General features: G+C 38.4%; 1 protein-coding gene across 1 annotated transcript; it reads right to left on the reverse strand.

Moving 5' to 3' along the window:
* Positions 1-16,553: 16,553 nt before the first annotated feature.
* On the reverse strand, positions 16,554-17,069 carry LOC138868542 (uncharacterized mitochondrial protein AtMg00310-like). Its single transcript, XM_070146097.1, has one exon. It carries the CDS (start codon positions 17,067-17,069, stop codon positions 16,554-16,556), a length of 516 nt encoding a protein of 171 aa, XP_070002198.1.
* Positions 17,070-18,871: the final 1,802 nt, after the last annotated feature.

Raw genomic sequence — 18,871 nt, forward strand, 5'->3', positions numbered from 1 at the left:
AAATTTCCTTCACTCGTGCCATTCTCGGCTCAATTTCCACAACCAGAACTGATTCACCAACATGCATCAAATCGGAACTAACATAGTACATAACATCATAATCTGCTAACCAATAGCAAGCTTCCCAACTTGGCTCGAAGCCATAGATCACAACACACTATACTCATAACGCATATACTCCATTGTTGCCTCAATACCATAGTGAGGTTAAACTCAAATCCTTTGTAAGCTTGTGTAAACACATTTCATCTAGTACTTCAACTCTTTGGCAATCTCGCAACAGTTAAACTCACTCTCTTAAGTGAACCAAAAATTTCAAACTTCAACACTTACAATTCATTTGCACATGAGATCTTCTGTCATTCACATGAGGATCACACCGCCTCAGCACACTTCACGGGAGATAATCCACCTGCTTCGCCTCAATATAATATTTTCGTATACCTTCCACCGCCATAAGCATTACGCAGTCACTTGATCTTCCTGAGGCTGTACTCATACCGCAACATGAAATTTACTTCACTCCCAACTAGGAGTCATGAAAAGATTCTTCAAACTCCCGTAAATCGGGCTATAACTTGAATCAAGATAGACTTCAAGTATCTACTAATTCTTCCATCATTCAACAGACCCCTTCTCGTCACTTCCAATTCATATGGATATGCCTCGTAGTACTAACATACTCCTCACATAGCCACAACCGTCATTTCCACTAACGGGGACACTACCGAACATATAAGTTCAAAAACACTTATTTACACAATCAACACCTCGGCGCTCCAGCCATAGGCAAAGATCCAACCTCAAGTCCTTTAGACTGGCCCACCATAAACTCACAAAGATTACACCTCGCCCCTCGATCGGGGAATCACAAGCCATCAAGGCACATCTGATACTGAGTGTTTATGCGCGCATACGAATGCGTGGAAGGAATTTCAAAAGTTTCTTTTCAAGATGAATCAAGGACGCACGATAAGAATTCAAGAATGTGAAGTTTTCCTAAAGGTTCTGCAGCCTCTCGAGGATAAATATAGGCATCTCTGTACCGATCCGCGAGACTACTAAACCGGCTCATGACTTGCAAGACCAAGTAACCTAGTCTCTGATACCAATTTGTCATGACCCCAATCCCCGGTCGTGATGGCGCCCAACACGATGCTAGGCAAGCCCGACCAATTCGTCACTCACAATCCCTTATGTAGAATTCATTACCAATTAATAGGATTTAATGCCAAATTAACATGATTATAACTCTGTAGCAATAGATAAACAGTACGGAAAATCTATAAAATATCAATATAAATCCCACCGATCTAGTGTCACGAGTCAAGTGCCCCTAATACAAGTTTGTGTAGCAACCTATACATAGAGTTGTCTAGAATGCGGAAAATAAAGAGGATAAGGGGAGAAATCGGGTCCTGTGGACGCCATGCAGCTACCTCGATGACTCCGGAATAAGCTGAACAGCAACAGAAAGCTCAAACTATGCCTCCGGGATACCTGTATCTGCACACATGGTGCAGGGAGTAAAGTGAGTACTCCAACTCAGTAAGTAATAGCAATAAATAATGACTGGCAGAAAGAAAACTCGTAAAACACTATGCAGTTCTATATTAAAACAGTGAGAATATCAAAAACAGCAACTGAATGAAGAAGTCAGTTAAAAGTCATTTAAGCCAATATTCATTTCATTTACGCCTCACGATAATCGAATTCATATTTGTACTGCTGCGGCGTGCAGCCCGATTCATATAGTATACTGCTGCGGTGCGCATCCCGATCCATATATATATATATCGCTGCGGCGTGCAACCCGATCCAAGAATAGTCAACTGCGCTCACTGGGGGTGTGCAGACTCCGGAAGGGCTCCTTCAACCCAAGCGCTATACTACTACGGCGTGCAGTCCAACCCATATAATATACTACTGCGACGCGCAGTCTGATCCATATAACGTACTACTGCAGCGTGCAGTCCGATCCATATAATATACTACTGCGGCGTGCAGTCCGATCCATATAATATACTACTGCGGCGTGCAGTCCGATCCGCATAAATATACATACTACTGCGGCGTGCAGCCCGGTCCATAGCATATCAAATACCCTCATAATGGGGTTCTCGACCCCTCTCAGTCAATATAGACTTGGCCTCTCGGGCACACTAAGATAAGACGGGGTTCTCAACCTACACGTTACTCTCATTAGGATTTAACAATTTCTAAAGCTGGTTTATATTATGTTTATCAGTTAAGAACATGATTGAGGGTATGATTTCGACAAGAAAAGTGAGGTAAACCAATACAAATGCCCCCTAAGGGCTCTACAGATCGGCACAAGGCCCCAAACATGCCAACTAGCCCATAATATAATGATATTAACTAAGTCTCAATCAAAAGTAAAGTAGAGTCATCAAACGGGATGGACCGAGTCCAAATCCCCAGTAGTAACAGACCCCACGCTCATCATACAACGTGTGTGTCATCTCAACATAGCACCACGTTGTGCAAATCCGGGGTTTCAAACCTTCAGAACATCATTTATAACCATTACTCACCTCAAGCTAGCCAAAATCCTAGCTCGCTACTCCCTTGCCTCACAAATCAACCTCCTCGAGCATCGAATCTGATCAAAACCACAAGTAATACGTTATAATAGGCTAAGGGAATATAACCATATCGAAAAGACTCGAAAAATATCAAAAATCACGTAGTTGGCAAAACCCGAGAACCGGGCCCACTTCTCGAAAAATCAGAAAATTGACATCACCGGATTCCTTATCTTGCCACGAGTCTATACATATCAAATTTACCGAAATACGAGCTCAAATGCTCCCTTAAACCCCCAAATTTCTATTTCAAAAGTCAAGCCCTAATCCTTCCCTTTTTAATCAAATTTCCATGAATTTAGATGTTGAATCTACAATTAAATGACGTTTCTAGGCCATAGGACTCACCTCCAATCGATTCTCAGTCAAAACCCTCTTTAATACTCGTCAAAATCTCCCAAGGTTACTCAACAATGGAGGAAATGGGACTTGGTTCGCGGGTGAAATGTTTATTAAAACCCTTATGTCAACCCAGATTTTACTCTATGTGATCGCATCCAAGCCTCTGCGATCACATATCTCAACTTTCCCAGGCCTCCAAAATGTCCTATGCGAACGCGACCCCTTAACTGCGATCACACTGCTTCACCAATCAAACCTACGCGATCGCATACACTACTCCGCGATCGCATTGAACAAAGTACCCCTCAGAACCTCAGGTCCATTTAACACTACGCGATCGCGTTACTCCTCATGCGATCGCAATGAACAATCAGAACGGCCTTCCCCAAACCTTCTATTTGATCGCAATTGCACTCCTGCGATCGTAGAGAAATAAAATGTTCTGCAACACTCAACTGAAATCTGCAACTTCAAAAACCAAGATTGGTTCGATTGACCATCCGAAATCACCCCGAGGCCCCCGGGACCTCAACCAAAAGTGCCAATCTATCCTAAAACATCATTAAAACTTGTTCCAATCATCAAAACACCACAAACAACACCAAAACCATCAAATTACATCGGATTCAAGCCTAAATTTCTTAAAAACTTCCGAAATATACATTTGATCAAAAACCCGACCAAGACACCTCCGAATGATCTGAAAATTTGCACACACATCCAAAATCACCTAATGAAGCTACTGCAACTCTCGGATCAAAATCTTCCCTATCAACCGGAAATTGCCAAAATACTAACTTCGCCAATTCAAGCTTAATTCTACACCGGACCTCCAAAATTACTTTCGATCACACTCCTAAGTCACAAATCATCCCCCGAAGCTAACCAAATCATCGGAATTCAAATCCGAGCCATCTAACACATAAGTCAACGTCTGGTTGACTTTTCCAACACAAACCTTCCTTAAAGAGATAAAGTGTCTCATTTCTTATCAAAACCACTCCAATTCAACTCGTCCACATAAGCATAACAAAATAGGTAGTGGAAAAAACGGGGCGATAACTCACGAGATGACGGGTCGGGTCGTCACAGTGTGACTCATGCCTTAAGGCTTCAAGATGGAAGGGATATCACTATCATGTCTGATATGCAAAAGATGATTTCCATTTCTGTCAATTTTTAATTCTTCTTATTTCTATTTATGTTAGCAACTAATATATTCATATTATGCTACAAGGATTTCTTAAAGTTGTATTAGAAGTGTTGCTTGAAAGTGAACATAGGTAGTGTGCCAGACACATATTAGCAAATTGATCCAAAGATTGGAGAGGATTAGAGAGGAGAAACAACTTCTGGAGATGTGCAAGAGCATCATGTGTGGCAGAATTGAATTTTCACCTAGACAGCTTGAATATACTTGGAAATGGGATATGTGAGAGCCTCTTGAGGTATAACAAGGAAACCTAATGAAGAGCATACTTCAATTGTGACAGGAAGTGTGATATAATTGATAACAATATATGTGAGACCTTTAATGCTTGAATACTTGCTGCTAGACATAAGATAATCATCACAATGTTGGAGGAAATAAGAGTGAAGATGATGGAGAGAATATGTTGAGGGAATTTGCAGATACATAGATATGTGATATATCCCCAACTGTTATGAAAATGTACCAGGACAACATGACCTAGTCTACGAGGTGTACAATCAAATGGAATGGTGAATTTGGCTATAAGGTTGAGGATACTTCATTAAGATTGGTATTCAAGCACTGTATGAATATGCAAACCCAGACCTATACCTGCATGCCATGGATGCTGAAGGGTATCCCTTGTGCTCATACAATTGTTGTTATACACTTCAAGAACATTGAGCCAATTAACTATGTATCCCACTGGTACCACAAATCCACTTATCTGAAGGCATATTCAACAATTATTCAACATGTGCTAAACAAGAAGTTGTGGAAGCCAACATCTACCAATCCACCAATTGAACCCCCACCAATTAAAAAGATTCCTGGCAGACCAAAGAAGAAGAGAAGAAATTGAACATTCTAAGTCTAGAATGATGTCAAGAAGGGGTATGTATATAACATGTTCAAACTGTGGTGGCTATGGACACAACAAAAGGAGTTGCCCCAAGAAATCAAGGCCTGCAGATTCTACTCCTACAAATGCTTTTTATAGAGGAAGCAGGGGAGTAAGAGGAACAACTGCTCCAACTACTACTGCTCTTGTTGCTGGCAGAGGAAGAGGAACTGGTAGAGGTAGAGGAAGTAATACACTTACTCCAACACCTTCAGCTTCAACTACTTCTGCCCTTGCTGCTGGTGGTAGAGGAAGAGGAACTGGTAGAAGTAGAGAAAGTAATAAACCTTCAGCTTCAACTACTTTTGCCCATGGAGAGGAAGAGGAGCTGGTAGAGGTAGTGGAAGAGGAACTGGAAGTTCTGGGATTAGATTGTTTCAATCAAGCAGTGGATTCACAAGTTTTTCTGTAAGTACTTCAAACTTAGGTTTATGTCTTTTTTTGTTAAACTACTTTTCTAAATACCTTAATTTTTTGGCAGTCTGGTGGAGGTAAACCAAGAGTGGTTTCTCATGCTGCTGAAAAGAGGTCATAAGCAAATATTCATAAATGTGCCTACAAGCCAACGAGTGGAGTAAAATAGAATGGTAGACCAACCATTATTAGAAGACAACTTGAAAGAACCATTGCACCCCATTTCAGAACGGTTGCATCCATTCCAACCTAATAGCCTGTTTAGCCAAGCTAGAGAAATCAACTTATTTGAGAAGTGCTTTTTTCAAAAGTGCTTTTGAAAAAAGTACTTTTGGAGAGAAGCAGTTTGTATTTGGCTAATCAGTCAAAAAAGTACTTTTGAGAAATAATTTGTGTTTGGCCAAGCTTTTAGAAAGTGCTTTTAAGTGTCAAATTACGAATACGGACATGAATAGATTTACTTAATAATTAATATTATAAGTAAATAAATAATCTCAAAATTTTGTTATTACATGCAATAATTAAAAAAAATCATTTTATTTAAGTAAAATATGAAAATAAAATTAAAAAGTACTTAATTCTTTCAATATAAGTTAAATATATTAAAATTCCTTCAACAAATATAAAATTATTCACCCCTGAAGTCACTCTTAATTAGAAAGTTTTCCTAAAAATAAGAAAAAATATTTATAAATTAATATCCTAAGTATTAGGTTTAAGGGTTATTTTGGTATATACTATATTTTGTTAAGGGTATTTTAGATAAGAAGAAAAGCCAAAAATGCTTCTGCTTCTGCTTTTGGAAAAAAGTTACTTTTTTCTGCTTCTCTGAAATTACTTCTGCTTCTTCCCAAAAGCACTTTTTTCTCAAATAAGCTTGGCCAAACACCTCAAGTTAGGAAAAAAAAGTGCTTTTGGAAAAAAAAAAGCATTTTTGGCCTCTTGAGAAGCTTAGCCAAACAGGCTATAAGTCAAGCAAGTTCATCATCGCAGCCATCCAAGAACAACTATATGTAGTTGTGTATTAAATATTGTACTGTTAAGTTATTTTGGAACACTTGAATTTGCACTCAAACTGTTAGGGTTGTTATTTTAATGTTTAGTGTTGCTTAAGACAAGATGTACTTATTTTTGTTAATGCATACTGCTATTAGGTGACTGTAATAAATACATTTACTCTATGGTGCTATGTTTTAAACTGAAAATTTCTGGGCAGTTTCATCTTTTTAGTATTACCACTTCAGTATTTAAGCATTTGAGCTGTAATTTTAGGCAGTAATTTCAACCACCATTTAACTGTGTAGGCAGAATGTATTATCTGCATTTTCAGCTCACATAGCAACAACCACAAACCAAACAACATTAACAGTTACTAATATTTTCGTCATTTGTAGCAAAGGCATACAAATCCACCAAAAATCTTCATTCATTGTCTTACATTATACAACAATATTTAGAACTACCAAATACAATCAACTTCAGTACAATTACAATTAAAATTAACACACACAATCTCCTCCAATTTCTTTGATTCCTATTTTCCTTCAATAATGCATCAAACGACATCTTCTTCTTAAGTAGCCTCAAAATCACAATTTTCAAGTGCTTTGGAGTTGGGGGAACACACAAAGAAATTACATCCCGAGCCACTGTCCCTCTGAAAATCAAAGAGAAAAATTATTAAGAAATATAAAATTGATTATAATAGTACAATTGATATTTACCTCATAAATTTATACCCGTAAAATCAACGACCAGGATTTTCAACACTCCATGACTGTGTTACCACAGCTTCTTCACCAAAATAACAAAATTTTCTTATGCATTTCCCCTGACCCTAAAATTGAACCTTAGAAATTACAATGTCGAAACAGAGAAGAAAGAAGTAGAAGAAAATGATTATATTGGCCACAAAAATCGCATAAGAAGATGTCAAGAAGAAGAATATTTCTGCAAATGTCGAGCTTTCAATGAGGAAGAAGAAGGGGAAAACGGGTCCAATTTTAGAAGAAATGGGTTGGTGGCCCTTTTATTTAATTAAAAATGGAATTGGGATATGTTTCTGACCGTTGACTTAAGTCAGAAAATGTCTACTTCTACTTTCCACGCGCTTCTGTCGTTCGCGTGTGCCTGGTCAAAGAAGGTGTGTACTAAATACACTTTAGAAAGATAGCGTGTGTAATATTATTACCGTCCACAGAAAATGTGTAAGGAGGATTTGGTCCATATGTCAGGTGGAAACTTATGTATTTTGCCTTATCAAAGTTATCTAAAGTTTCAAACTTATCCAGTATAACAATAATTTTTTACAATTTATATACAATTCATTATTAGTGCCTTAAATTAAGAGATTCGGTTGCTCCTTTTTTTTTCCCTCTCATCTCCGCTCTCCTTCTGTCATCATCTCTCCTCTCCTTTCTCCCTCTTCTTCTATCGAAATAGCTTAGTTTTCTTCACATCAATGGCAGCAATAGCGAGGCATAAGTAATTAAAGGTGTTGAAATTGGCAATGATCGTCATAAACAACAAATTTTGATAACAACTTTCTAATTTCATATAAATTTGGTACAATTGATTTTTGGTTATCAAGCTGTCAAATTATACCAAATTTATATAAATTCAACAAGTGACAAAAGTCCAATAATATGAAATTTTGTACGAACTTTTTATTCCAATCACCAAGCAATTTGTACAAAATTTATATGAATTTCATAAACCTTAATTTGTATTCCAATCACCAAGCTGTCAAATTCGTTAATCCGGTTATCAAATTATTTCTTTTCTTTTACCAGTAGTTTTTCTACATATAGTATAAATTTTTGTAATGCCAGCAGTTTGTCCGCATATAATATAACTTTCATACAAATTTGATACATCTTAAAAATTAATTTTATACAACGAATTATATAATATACAATTTATTTACAAATTTCATACAATTTTAATACAAATACAACAGCACACAACTAAAATATAATTTTCGTACAACTATAATATATATATATATATATATATATATATATATATATATTAGGGTATAAATTAGGATATTTTAAATTTCAATACAAATTTCATATAACTATTCACACAGTATACAAATAATTTACAACTTATTTACAAATTTCAATACAACATTCATATAAAAAAAATACAACTACAATATATGTTTCTATTCTCCCAAGTTCACGTTTTGGGACGAACGGCAATATACAACAAAACATTGTCAAATCACTGAAACAAAAGATAGGCGCTTTGGAACAAGAGAAATATCAGCCCGCTCATGAGTCATGAGAACGACATAATCAAATAGAGGGTCGATAAACTGAAGAACTCAATCAAGGGATCTCATAACAAATTTCATACAACTTTTAATATATCTTCTTCATCTTCAAGTTTCAATCTGAAAATTCATCCAAAATCAACTCTACTCTTCACCAAACACCCTCAAATTGAGATATAAACTCCACAAACTATTCTCGATCATTTGCAACACCTAATCAAAACAAACAATAATTTAAAAATATTCGAATTCAAAATCAAAGCTTTGAAGCTTTTTGATGGCTTTTAATGGTTAGCGAGGTAACAGACAACGACGGGTTCAATGGTGATAAGCGACGACATCAAATCTATTATTTTTTTTAAGCAACTATACCACTAGGTAGGATGCCTAGTGGCTAATATATAAATAAACAAAAACAAGGATCCAATGTTTACAATTTGGCCAAACAAACCTCAAAAATGCTAAGCTAACGCTAATGTTAATAAAACATACAAAGCTAACTATTACATATTCTGTCAAAGCCAACTCCCCACAAATGGAGATGTGTGTATCCACTAGCCAAGTGCAAAACCTCAATGTAGCACCTCCAACACTCTCGCCCGGCGCCAAGTTTGCGTTCCAAAGGACAAGGCAAATGTGAATCTCCAACCACCATCACCAATTAGAATTGACCAAACAACCATGTAGATGAGCAGTGTATGCATCAATCCTGCTTTCCTTGTATTAAATGACTATAACACAATCCAATATACACCTGTGCAGAATGACAATATCCAGCAGTAGACATTGAATGAAGTAGTAACAAGAAACTTATACCATATGCCTGCACTGCTGTTACACCTCCAGATTGGACATATAAACATGTCAGTACCACTGAATAGTGTCACAGCCTTACAAGGCATGCTATTCTGAAACACTACACCCTCGAGAAACCATAAGAAGTAGTTATGAACCATTAGACCATCTTGTATAGCTGAAGTTTTATGATCAATATGCATGAAGCTCCTACTGGTATCTATGTTATGCAGCAGAGCTAGCCAGCAGAATCCTATACATTTAGGCCAAATTTGGAGAATGAGTAAGCTATGTGCATTGCTAGTGCATCTCCAGATTGGGCATGATAACATACCAATACCACTAGATAATGTCCTAGCCTTACACATATATACAGAAGTACACCTCAATCCTGTTGATATCATTAAATCCCAGCCTTTGCAATTCAACTCAATGCACAAAGTATGCTGAGACTTACTACTAGTCATTAGGATTTCTAGAATCATTTTAACAGAAGTAAACCTTTGCCTTCTTGTATAAAAATCTCCATACACTATCAAAGAACTCCCAGAATGAGCATGATAACATGCTAATACCACTGGGAAGTACTCTAATAGTGTACAGATTCCAATGACACAAATATCAGCAAGCAATTGTGGTAACAAACCTGTGAGAAGGCACGGGAGAAAATATGATATATATTGATATTGTGTGTGATGCAATACAAGAGGTGTTATTTATAGCTACTCTATACAAAGGGGATACTACTCCTATTCCAATGTGGGACAATTACATAGCTATCTCTAACACTCCCCCTCAAGCCGGAGCATATAAATCATATGTACCGAGCTTGTTACATATATAATCAATGCGAGGACTAGTGAGGGACTTGGTGAAAATATCTGCAAGTTGATCATTCGATCTCACAAACTTCGTAGTAATATCTCCTGAGAGTATCTTTTCTCTGACGAAGTGACAATCAATCTCAATGTGTTTAGTTCTCTCATGAAACACCGGATTTGATGCAATATGAAGTGCAGCTTGATTATCGCACACAAGTTCCATCCGACTGATTTCACCAAATTTCAACTCCTTGAGCAATTGTTTGGTCCAGACTAGTTCACATGTTGCCATAGCCATTGCTCGGTATTCTGCTTCTGCACTAGACCGAGCAACTACATTCTGTTTCTTACTTTTCCAGGACACCAAATTTCCTCCTACTAAAACACAATATCCAGACGTAGAACGTCTATCAGAAGGTGATCCTGCCCAATCAGCATCCGAGTACCCAACGATCTGCTCATGACCTCGATCCTCAAACAGTAATCCTTTGTCTGGAGCCGATTTTATATACCGGATAATGCGGACAACTGCATCGCAATGACTATCACAGGGAGAATTCACAAACTGACTTATAACACTCATAGGATAAGAAATATCGGGCCTAGTCACTGTGAGATAATTTAATTTACCAACCAGCCGCCTATAGCATGCAGGATCGCTAAGCGGCTCCCCCTGTCCAGGCAGAAGTTTAGAATTCGGATCCATTGGCGAGTCAACAAGTCTACAACCTGTCATCCCTGTTTCCTCAAGAATGTCTAAAACATATTTCCTTTGAGAAATAACAATACCTGAGCTACATTGAGCAACCTCAATACCTAGAAAGTACTTCAATCTGCCTAGATCCTTAGTTTGAAAGTGCTGGAAGAGATGCTGCTTCAGATTAGTAATACCATCCTGATCATTGCCCGTAATAACAATATCATCAACATAGACTACCAGATAAATACATAGACTTGAAGCAGAGTGGCAATAAAACACAGAGTGATCAGCTTCACTACGAGTCATGCCAAACTCCTGGATAACCGTGCTGAACTTACCAAACCAGGCTCGAGGAGACTGCTTTAGACCATAAAGTGACCGACGCAAGCGACATACAAGGCCACGAGACTCCCCCTGAGCAATAAAACCAGGTGGTTGCTCCATATAAACCTCATCCTCAAGATCACCATGAAGAAAGGCATTCTTAATGTCCAACTGATAGAGGGGCCAATGACGAACTGCAGCCATGGATAGAAAAAGGCGAACTGATGCCACTTTAGCCACTGGAGAGAAGGTATCACTGTAATCTAGCCCAAATATTTGAGTGTATCCTTTGGCAACAAGACGTGCCTTAAGTCGATCAATCTGGCCATCGGGACCAACTTTGACTGCATATACCCAACGACAACCAACGGTAGATTTTCTTGAAGGAAGAGGAACAAGCTCCCATGTACCACTTGTATGTAAAGCAGACATCTCGTCACTCATAACCTGTCGCCATCCTGGATGAGACAATGCTTCACCTGTAGACTTAGGGATGGAAACCGAGGACAATGAAGATATAAAACATAATGGGGAGATGACAGACGATGATAACTCAAACCAACATAATGAGGATTAGGGTTTAGTGTGGTCTGTATACCTTTTCGAAGTGCAATCGGTGTACTAGGAGCAGGATCCGCAGTAGGAGCCATGTCAGGTGCAGGACGAGAACCAGATGGGCCTGATGTAGGGCGCGAAGGACGATAATAAGTCAAGAGTGGTGTTCCTGTGGCTAGGGAACTAGGAGGATAACACTAGACTCCTCAAAAGTTGGTATGGGTGAAACCTCTATGGTCGAAGGTGGAGGAGGATTACTAAACTCCTTAAAAGTCAGTATAGGTAAGACCTCAGATATGTCATGGTGGTCAGCAGAAGTGACATCAGTTGTGAAGAAAGGTTTAGAATCAAAAAATGTGACGTCAGCTGACATAAGGTACCTACGAAGATCAGGTGAATAACAATGATATCCCTTCTGAACACGAGAATAACCAAGGAAGACACACTTGAGAGCACGAGGAGCTATCTTATCTTTCCCCGGGGCTAAGTTATGAATAAAACATGTGCTCCCAAAAACCCGAGGTGGAAGAGGGTATAAGGTTGACTGGGAAAACAATATTGAATGTGGAATCTGATCCTTGATGGGAGATGAAGGCATACTATTAATCAAATAACAAGCTGTGAGAACTGCACTGCCCCAAAAATGCAGCGGAACACGAGACTCAATTAGAAGTGTGCAAGCAGTCTCAATAAGGTGCCTATTCTTTCTTTCTACAACCCCATTTTGCTGAGGGGTATAAGGACAAGATGTCTGATGAATAATTCCATGAGAAGACATAAACTATTGAATCTGAGAAGATACATATTCTAAGGCATTATCATTGTAAAAAATGCGGATAGAGACACCAAATTGGTTTTTGATTTCAGCACAAAAACTCTGGAATATAGAGAATACTCAGAACGATCTTTCATTAATAAAAGCCAAGTACATCTTGAGTAATCATCAATAAAGCTAACAAAATAACGAAATCCCAAGGTTGAACTGACTCTACTAGGACTCCATATATCAGAATGAACCAAGGAGAAAACAGACTCTGCATGACTCTCAACACTACGCGTAAAGGAAGCTCGGTTATGTTACCCAAGCTGACACGACTCACAATCTAATCTAGACAAACTGGATAAACTAGGCACCATCTTTTGAAGTTTGGATAAACTTGGATGTCCTAAATATCTGTGGATTAGATCTGGAGGATCTGTAACTAGACATGTTGTGGAAGGACTGAGCGAGTTAATGTAGTAAAGACTTTCTGATTCACGACCTGTGCCAATTGTCCGTCCCGTACTGCGGTCCTGCATAATAAAAGAACCATTAATAAAATATATACCACAATTGAGGGCACGAGTCAAATGACTAACAGATGCAAGACTAAAAGGACAACCAGGAACATAAAGAACGGAATCTAGGGTGATAGAAGACAATGGGTTGGCTTTCCAACTCCTTGTGCCTTAGTTTGACATCCATTGGCTAAAGTAATAGTAGGAAGAGACTGTGAATATACAATATTCGACAAAAGTGATTTATTACCAGATATGTGATCAGAAGCGCCTGAGTCCATGACCCATGGTCTAAGAGTACTAGACTGGGAAACACAAGCAAAAGAATTACCAGCAATAGGAGTCTCAGTCTGGGCAACTAAGGCTACTTGTGGAGATGTCTACTTACTTGGTCGATACTGAAGGAGCTCATTATATTCTTCTTTAGATACAGAAAAACCCTGGTTACTTGTAGTCTCGCTCTGAGCAACGTAGGCATTTTTGGGTGGACGACCATGTAGGGAATAACACATTTCACGAGTGTGTCCAAGTTTGTGACAATAAGAACACTTGGGTCTAGATATCCCAAAACGACCTCCTCATCGTCTATTCTCCATAGCTTGAGATACCCGAACATCCACTGTCTGGGATGCAAGAACAGAGGAATCAAGTATTTGTGATGAAATCACTGGGTGACTTGGTGCTGCAGCAAGGCGAAGTAATTGAGAGAATAATTCATCAATTGTAGGGACAGTGGGAATTGCCAAAATCTGGTCTCGTACTAAAGCAAGATCATGAGGAAGTCCAGCAAGTGTAAGAACTAGAAACATTTTCTGTCGTTGCTCTTGTTGTTTTGACACACTAGCAGAAACTGGCATCAATGTCTCAAATTCCTCCATGACTGCCTGTACTTGACCCAAGTAAGTAGACATATCTAATTCTTGCTTCTTTAAGTTTGTCATCCGTGATATCACATCATAAAAGCGAGATATATCATTAGTATATAAGGTACGAGCCTTTGCCCAAACCAAATAACATGTCTAGAATGGCCGAAACAAAGGCATCAACTTAGAATCAATAGAATGCCACAAGATGCTACATAATTGAGCATCAATTTTTGCCCAAAGCGCTATCGCCTTTTCATCTCCTTCGCTAGACTGTTTAATTAGATGATCTTGCACACCTTGACCTTTACACCACAACACGACAGATATCGCCTAAGCTAAGTAGTTTGAACCTCCCATTAAAGGTTCTTAGGTAATCATAACATTAGAGTTTCCAGAACTCATGCTTTTAGACCCAAAAACATCAATTCCCAAAGACAACTTGTAAATTATTACCAAATAAGAGAAATAATCAACTGTAATCCACTTAAAATAGAGTAAGGAACACTGAACTAGAATAGGAAACTACTGTAGCAGTTGGAAAGTTACTATAGAAGCCGGAAAGCTACTGTAGCTGCCGGAAAATATTCAAAGTGGTCGAAATGAAATAAAAACAATAGGGGTAGGATCAGAATTAATAGAAGACCCAACTGTTCTGAAGGAATTTTTCAAAAAATGGCCGGAAGTCCATTTTTGAAATCACTATTCACGCCGGAAAAATATAAAAGTGGTCGGAATTTGGTGTAACCTGGATGGGTAGGCTCGGAATTGCAAGAGGAACAATCTGTCCTGAAGAGTCGTCGCCAAAAAATGGCCGAAAGGTGGCCCACGCGACGTCGGAACTTCGCCGGAAAATTTTCTTTGGACAGCTACAGTACCGCCGGAGATTTTCACTAGGGTTTGGTCGCTGGACAGTAATTACTCTTTTGGTAGTGTTGGATTTTTTGCACAACACTGACCGAGACAAAGCAGGCTCAAAACAACTTTAAAAGTCACTGGAAAAAGGATTCCGGTGACTGATTTCACTTCCAGGAATCACTGGAATTTATGCACAGCGATAAATCTCTCACGATAGCTCTAATACCATGTGAGAAGGCACGGGAGAAAATATAATATATATTGATATTGTGTGTGATGCAATACAAGAGGTGCTATTTATAGCTACTCTATACAAAGGTGATACTACTCCTATTCCAATGTGTGACAATTACATAGCTATCTCTAACAAAACCTATTAGCATCATCAATCTGGGGCTCTGCTTTTGGAAATCCTAACCCTAAGATTAGGAGTTTGTGACTTATCAAGGTTGATCAACCTCCTCCCTGCACAAGGCAGTTCAGAAAATTAGTGAAATTTAGTGGTACCTGCAAAAGAAAAAACAATGTTAGCTATAAAATCTACTACTGTGTTGCCTTCTCTGAACACATGCTAAAAGATCACATTGAAGTTATCGCTCATCTCCTTAATCTTCTGCACATCAGGAATAATAGCCCAAGGTGGATCCCATTCTCCTTAAATCACCTTCTTAAGCACCAGAGAATCAGTTTCTAATATGAGAGGGTGAAGATCATGTTCCACACAGTACTCCAAGCCTTGTAGTATAGCTTTTGCTCCAGCTACAATATTTGTGGTCACTCTTAATTCCACTACCCTAGTATACACCAAATCACCTGCATTATTTCTCACACAGAAGCCGATAGAGTTAGGCCTAGGGTTTCCTCTAGATGCCCTATCAGTGTTACACTTATAACACCCATGATGAGAGAGCTGCCAAGTAACTCTCCTAGTGATCAAGATTGGTTTATAAGCTTCAAAGAACTGGATCATGTCTCGCCATAACAATGGTACAGGAGACAACCATGAATACCTAACCTTTGCTAAATGATGCAATGTCTTGTTGACTTCATGGATAACCCTATTACTAGACACTAATCCTTCATGTTTGCCTGCATTTCTCTTCTTCCATGACTCCCAAGTTATGATGGCTGGAGCTGCCTGAAATATTGGCTTCAACTTTGGACAACATTGTGCATTCCACCAATGCCTTATCACTTGTTTTACTTGTATTAATGGCACAACAATCCCTGCAGCTCCCATGAACAACTTCCACACCTTTGATGCAGTAGGGCTAGTTAAAAATATATGTTCTAATGTTTCCTCCTGAGGATGCTGACAACACCAACATCTAGACATAACCATTTATCCTTGTCTTCTCCATATATCATCAGTAGCTAATTTTTGCCTCCATAACCTCTATAAAAAGAAAGATATCTTGAATGGTAACCCTTTTGTCCACATTTGTTTGAAATCCTGATTAGGATCAGCTCTATGCCTCAAAATTTGCCAAGAACTACTAAAAGTGAACTTACCTGATGATGTTGGCATCTAGTATGGTATGTCCCAGTAATCCTTACTACCATCATAATAAACATTGTGTCTGATATGATCAGCAATCTCTTTAGGGAAGCTTTGATCAATTAATTAGTCATTACATGATTCTCCTTGCCTCAATTCTGCCACCTCTTGTAACTCCTCATTTATTTGAAAATTTGGAGGTAGCACATGATAGAGAGCTCCTAGTCCAGTCCAGTTTTCATTCCATATGTTGGTTGTTCCACTCTTCATCTCCCACATGATCTCATGCTCAACTTCTTCCCTAGCATTCAACATTTGCTTCCATACATAAGACCCTCCTCTAAATTGCACAACAGTAGGCAACTCCTTCTTACAATACTTGTTACACATGAAGTTGGACCACAATGATTTAGTGGTCCTAAATCTCCACCAAAGTTTAGCAAATAGAGCTCTTGAAACATCTTGTAATAATCTAAAATCTAAGCCCCCTTCTTCATTAGGTAGGCACAGATTCTGCCAGGATGACCAATTCCTGTTTCTACCTTCCTCCTCGGTGCTCCAAAAAAATCTTGCAAAGATTTTGTGCAAATGCTCCAGTATATTTTTAGGAGGATTCAAAACCGACAGTAGGTGTACTAGCATGCTTTGAAGAACACTAGTGATAAGAGTTGTCTTTCCTCAAAATGATAGCAATTTTCCTTTCCAAACATGTAAGTTTGCCTTCACTTTTTTTGATAAGATCATTATAGTACTCCTTCCTTCTTCTAGTGTAGAAAATAGGGCACCCTAGGTATGTGAATGGAAACTGCCCTCTAGTAAAGCCTGTAGTATCACCAACTACTTGGACTAAGGCATGTGCAACATTATTATGCATGCAATAAGAGCTCTTCGATTTGTTAATCACTTGTCCTGAAATCTACTCATAGCCTCCTAATACTGCCATAATTTTACTCAAAGAGGGAGGATGAGCTAAGGCAAATATAATTGTATCATCAGCATATGCCAAATGATTTAAAGGATCAGACCATTTTGGCATGCCAAATCCAATAAAAAAATTATCTTCAAACAGTTTGTTCAAAGACCTCGATAGTACTTCAGCAGATAATATGAAAAAGGTAGGGGACAATGGATCTCCTTGCTTCACCCTCTTGTAGACTTGAAGAAACCTGATGTTTGTCCATTCACCAACACTGAATACCAATTATTAGAGAGTGGGTTCCAAACCATAGTGATAAAGTGTTCAGCAAACCCTATTCTTCTTGTCACACACATCAAATATTTCCATAACACTCTATCATATGCCTTTGTCATATCAAGCTTTATCACCATATTAGCAGGCTTGTCTCTCATCCTGATGTCAGTGACAATTTCCTGTGTGAGGAGGATGTTTTCAAAGATACTCCTTCCTTTCACAAAACCAGACTGGTTAGGAGATATATAGTTAGGCAGGAATTTCTCCAATCTGTCATAAATAACTCTTGAAATTACTTTGTTGATGAAATTACTCAGCCTTATTGGTCTTAAGACCGAGAATATCTGGACCCTTGGCTTCTTTGGCAGCAACACCAAATTAGTGTGAGTAATGGACTTTGGCAATGATGCACCTCCAAAGAAATGAAGCACTATATTGTGAATATCATAGCATATCACTTCCTAGCATGTTTGATAAAAAAATCCAGTGAATCCATCTGGACAACTGGCACTATCTCCACTTGATTCTAAAACCTCTTCTAATGTTGGAAATCTACATAGCTCCAAATTCTGCTCCATGGTCACCATAGCTGGGACATTGTCCAACATAGAAAAATCAGTGGGATCTCCCTCCTTTGAGAACTGTCTTTGATAGAATTCAATTATTGCATTAGCCATCTGCTCTTAATCTTTAAATCATGCTCCATCTCCATTATGAATCCTTTTCAATTGTAGCTTTTTCTTATTGCCATTAACATGGTTATGAAAGAAACTAGTGTTCCTATCACCCTCAGCAAATCATGTCATTCCACCTTTTTGCTTCCAGTATTGCTCTTCTATACTCAAGTACTTCTTCAATTTTGATTGAGCTTTCTGAAGAACTATTCTATTCTCTATAGTAGGTTCCTCCTCAAACAACATCTCCTTTATCCTAACAATATCTTCCAAAATAGCCAACTTTTTAAAAATGTCACTAAATGTATCCCTACTCCATTTAGACAATACTGCCTTCACCCTCTTGATTTTTGCTTAAACATTAGGAATGGATCTCTAATAAAATCAGCAGTCCAATTCCGTCTCACCACCTCCATAAATGTAGCATGTTTTGTCCAGAAATTCAAGAATCTGAATGGTTTGACAAAATTTGTGGTCTACTCCCCACATGTCATGAGTAATAGGGCATGATCTGATCCAGTTCTTATCAAATGTTCCACTTCAATTGTTGGCATCATATTCTAAAATGGAAAGTTCAC

The sequence above is a fragment of the Nicotiana sylvestris genome, chromosome 5, assembly GCF_000393655.2.
Source record: "Nicotiana sylvestris chromosome 5, ASM39365v2, whole genome shotgun sequence".
Lineage (NCBI taxonomy): Eukaryota > Viridiplantae > Streptophyta > Magnoliopsida > Solanales > Solanaceae > Nicotiana > Nicotiana sylvestris.